This window comes from Papio anubis, chromosome 14, assembly GCF_008728515.1.
Source record: "Papio anubis isolate 15944 chromosome 14, Panubis1.0, whole genome shotgun sequence".
Classification (NCBI taxonomy): Eukaryota; Metazoa; Chordata; class Mammalia; order Primates; family Cercopithecidae; genus Papio; species Papio anubis.
The window spans coordinates 79,532,084-79,535,912 of record NC_044989.1 but is presented as its reverse complement, the minus strand read 5'-3'; the positions used below and the strand labels follow the sequence as shown (position 1 = coordinate 79,535,912).

Sequence of the window (3,829 nt, the reverse complement as noted above, 5' to 3'; positions counted from 1 at the left end):
CAGCAAATCCAATAAGGGAGATTCTTAGAAAGAACCTGGAGCTCCTTTTGCAAAAGATAGAGTGATCTTGATCCTCTTAAAAGTGTGCTCAACAGAGGAAGAAAAGTATGGGCTTTTCAGCTACTTGTGGGACAGTCAAAATTGAAATGCATGAATGGTTTGAGAGGTACATGAAGGTTATAAAAGGGTGATGCAGGCAGTGGTCTTGTCAGGAAATGGACAGTACAGAAGGACTGACCATACATGGACTGACAGAACCTGCAAGTGGGAGAGTGCTCAGAGGCCAAAATGAGCAAACAATAACAACAACAACAACAACAACAACAACAACAACAAAAACAAAACAGTATACTAGAATAAGAAGGAGAAAAAAACAAGAATTGAGTTTTAGCTCTATTTTCTTCCATAGTACGGTATTGGATAAGTCAATTAAGTTACCAATATTTTAAACTCTATTTGTCCCACTGCTTCCAACAGGGATGCTCCCTAACCATTCAGCAGCTCCCTTGTCTCTGTGTCTCAAAGACGGCCCTGCTCCAGGTTCTCACTCTGCCTGCCTCTACTACTGCTGGCCTAGCCTGCATAACAGCTGCCAAGATTCCTGGAAGGTCTCAGCTGCTTGCTGGATCTTCAGGGCTACAGGATAGGACATCCGGTTTCTGCTGAGCAAGGGCAAAGTCTGCCTTGAACTTGGAAAGTTTTCCATTTTGGGGGAAAGGACTTCATCTGTGGCCATTCCCAGGATATGCCAGGAAGAGCTCCTCTTGATGCCAGAATCTCTTACTGTCAATGCCCTGTGTAGGATCGCTGTCTCTCACTCCTTGCTCCACCCCTGGCTTAAATACTGTGGCTCTTCTCTCAGACCCTGTTATACATCTCTATCATTACTTGGCCTGAAAAGCCACCTCAGATTCAGCCAACAGGTAAGTGGGCATTACAGGAGAAGAGCACCTTTCACAAGGGCTGTAATCTAAAATCTTGGGGAAGATACAGCATTATCTGTCCAAGAGGTGTCAGCAGTAACAAAGCCTCAGTAGGAGCCAAAATTATTTTGGGTTACTGAGTTTGTATAGTTTCCAGATTCTCAAGAGAAATATATGGGAATGTAATATCTCAGAGGACCTTCCTGCTGTCAGGAATTCAGAGGAGGATCTAAGGAAGGTAATGGGTGCTCTGCTCTCATTCTCTCAAACCCTTTTCCCTGTGTTCTCTTACAGAGATTGCTGATTTGCTCCTTAAGCAAGAGATTCACTGCTGCTTAGCATGACTCAGACCAACTCATGCTTCATGCTGATCTCTTGCCTGATGTTTCTGTCTCTGAACCAAGGTGAGATTTCTTTCCCCCATACACATCTCCCACAACCCCAGCACTGAAGCCCTCACTCCATCCTCATGCATACGAGTTCACTTGAGAAAAAGCAGAGTCAAGTTCAGGGGTTGTTTTGTGTTGTTCAGTGACAGTTATTGCTGATCTCATCCCTTTCAAAAACATCCTCACCTCATTAGGGAGTTAGAGATGGAACTTAGCAAGACCCCTTATCAGTGAGCACTGCAGGTGGCATTGGTTGATCATATTAACACTACTCATGATGGGGGCTTTGGGGATATCTGTATGCAGTCATTCGTGGAATGGGGAACTGAGGAGAGCTTTGTGTGTAGAGAAACCGGACAAGCTTAAGAAAGGCAGAAGCCTGAGTACTTCGAGGCAGAAAAAGCCTGAGCCCCATATGTAAAAGGGACAATGGGACAATAGGAAGAGCTTCATTTCATGAACCTATTCATTGTGTGCTCTTGTCTTGAGCAAAGACATCTTGAGAGACTATAGGTAAGATGTAGGAGGGCAGTAGTGACCAATCGCTTCATGACCTATAGCATCCTTCTATTCCTATAAAGAATCCTCAGAAGCTCCTACCTCATCTCTTAGCCTTTCCCTTGCCCTGAGGGTCTTTCTTAATTGTCTCTTTTCCCAGGACAGGAGGGCCAGGCTGAGTTGCCCAAGGCCCGGATCAGCTGCCCAGAAGGCACCAATGCCTGTGGCTCCTACTGTTACTACTTTAATGAAGACCTTGAGATCTGGGTTGATGCAGATGTGAGTGAGGAGAGCAGTGTGGGAAGGGAGGCTCATGAAGGGAGGGGAAGCTGCCACTCTCCAGTGTGTTCAGTGGCTGATATGAGATGAGACTTGTCCCCTCCCTATCCGATCATCAGCCCAAAACTTTCCAATCTACTTTATCCCGTCATTCAGCACAGAGATGCTTGTGGTCAGTGACAGCATCATCTGGGACATTTCTGTGCTGTCCTTTTACTGACAGATCTTCTGGGAGGGCTCAATGTGTCTCCTACACTTTCCTCCATCACTGAGTGCTCCATTTTCTTCTGCAACAGCTCTACTGCCAGAACATGAATTCGGGTAACCTGGTGTCTGTGCTCACCCAGGCTGAGGTTGCCTTTGTGGCTTCGCTGATTAAAGAGAGTGGCACCAAGGATGGCAATGTCTGGATTGGCCTCTATGACCCCCACCGGGTCAGTCTGCTGCATCTTCTACCTTCTGATTATCAGGTTCCAGAGAGAAGATGGAGATCCGACGTCTGGCTCCTCAAGCACCAGTTTTTACCATATTATGATAAAAGCAACCTCTCTATAAATCCTATAACATAAAGGATATTAAGGTTCAGTTCTCTATAGGTTCTTAGAGATAAGCTTAAGGCTGAATTTCCTCTGTGTTTCAGGCATTCACAGATATACTCATTCTGTCTACTTCTAGGGTAGCATCTTTAAGTATCTATTATGTACCTCTTATCTATTGTGTTATCATCTGTGTTATAGAAGAGACTTTTGTGGACCATATAGTAAAAGAGAATAGAGGAGGAGAATCTACTGCTGGCAATCAGGAACCGCAAGGTTGATATAAATAATATATCAACAACTAATGGCCATCTAATGCTATGCTGGATATGAACTTTTGGGGCCTCAGGAAAGAAAAACCAGGAACCAGTTTCAATAATGAGGTTTCATGGTTCTCTGTGGCAAATTTAGAACACTTAATGTTTGGCAGGACACAGAGAGGTAGATGAACATTCCAGGAAAGAAGCAGCTTAGAGAAAATGTGGAGGAAATAATATGACACTTAGAGAAAAAGGAAGGTTTATTCTTGTCTTATAGTATTGACCTGTTTCTGAGTGTGAACACAAACCAGGTGTTTCCATCTCTTTTTGAGTCACATCTGCCCCTGTTCTGGCCCTTCCCCATCTAGAACTGCCATTGGCACTGGAGCAGTGGGTCCCTGGTCTCCTACAAATCGTGGGACACTGGAGCCCCAAGCTGTGCCAATACTGCCTACTGTGCTAGCCTGACTCCAAGTTCAGGTAAGAGGCACAGAAACCACACACTTATTGCCATCCTTTCCTATTTATCTCTGAGGATTGACCTGGGGACTGGGATAGAGGAAGAGTGAACTCTTCATTCAGGAAATGGAGGAGTGTTTCCTCTTTATTTTTGCTGAGTCCTGCAGCCAGGAGGGTAACACATTCTGGTCCCCTCAGCCTGAATCTTCTCATTGACTTATAGGATTCAAGAAATGGAAGGAAGATTCTTGTAAGGAGAAGTTCTCCTTTGTTTGCAAGTTCAAATACTGGAGGCAATATGTGGAGGGGTTCACATACCTGTGGTCTGAAGAGGGCACACCTGTGCTTTATTATATAAGTTGAAGCTATGACTGAAGTGATAATTTGAGAATTGTCAGATCTACAGTGTTGAAATCATTGGTGTTGGAATGACTAGAGGCTTGGTGGCCAGCAATGTTGGTTAAATGGCACTCCTGGAATGAATG

At 44.6% G+C, this 3,829-nt stretch overlaps 1 protein-coding gene across 1 annotated transcript; it reads left to right on the top strand.

Annotated features, from left to right (window-relative positions):
• The first annotated feature begins 1,263 nt into the window (after positions 1-1,263).
• On the top strand, positions 1,264-2,289 carry LOC101007254 (lithostathine-1-alpha-like). Its single transcript, XM_021925013.2, has 2 exons — positions 1,264-1,327; positions 1,971-2,289. The coding sequence occupies exons 1-2, from the start codon at positions 1,264-1,266 to the stop codon at positions 2,177-2,179; spliced, it is 273 nt and encodes a 90-aa protein (XP_021780705.1). The 3' UTR covers positions 2,180-2,289.
• Positions 2,290-3,829: the final 1,540 nt, after the last annotated feature.

Excerpts from the sequence above, each read along its gene's own strand:
- LOC101007254 (XM_021925013.2), top strand. The coding sequence starts at position 1,264 with ATGACTCAGACCAACTCATGCTTCATGCTGATCTCTTGCCTGATGTTT. Across the intron at positions 1,328-1,970 it reads GTTTCTGTCTCTGAACCAAG|GACAGGAGGGCCAGGCTGAG; the intron begins GTGAGATTTCTT and ends CTCTTTTCCCAG.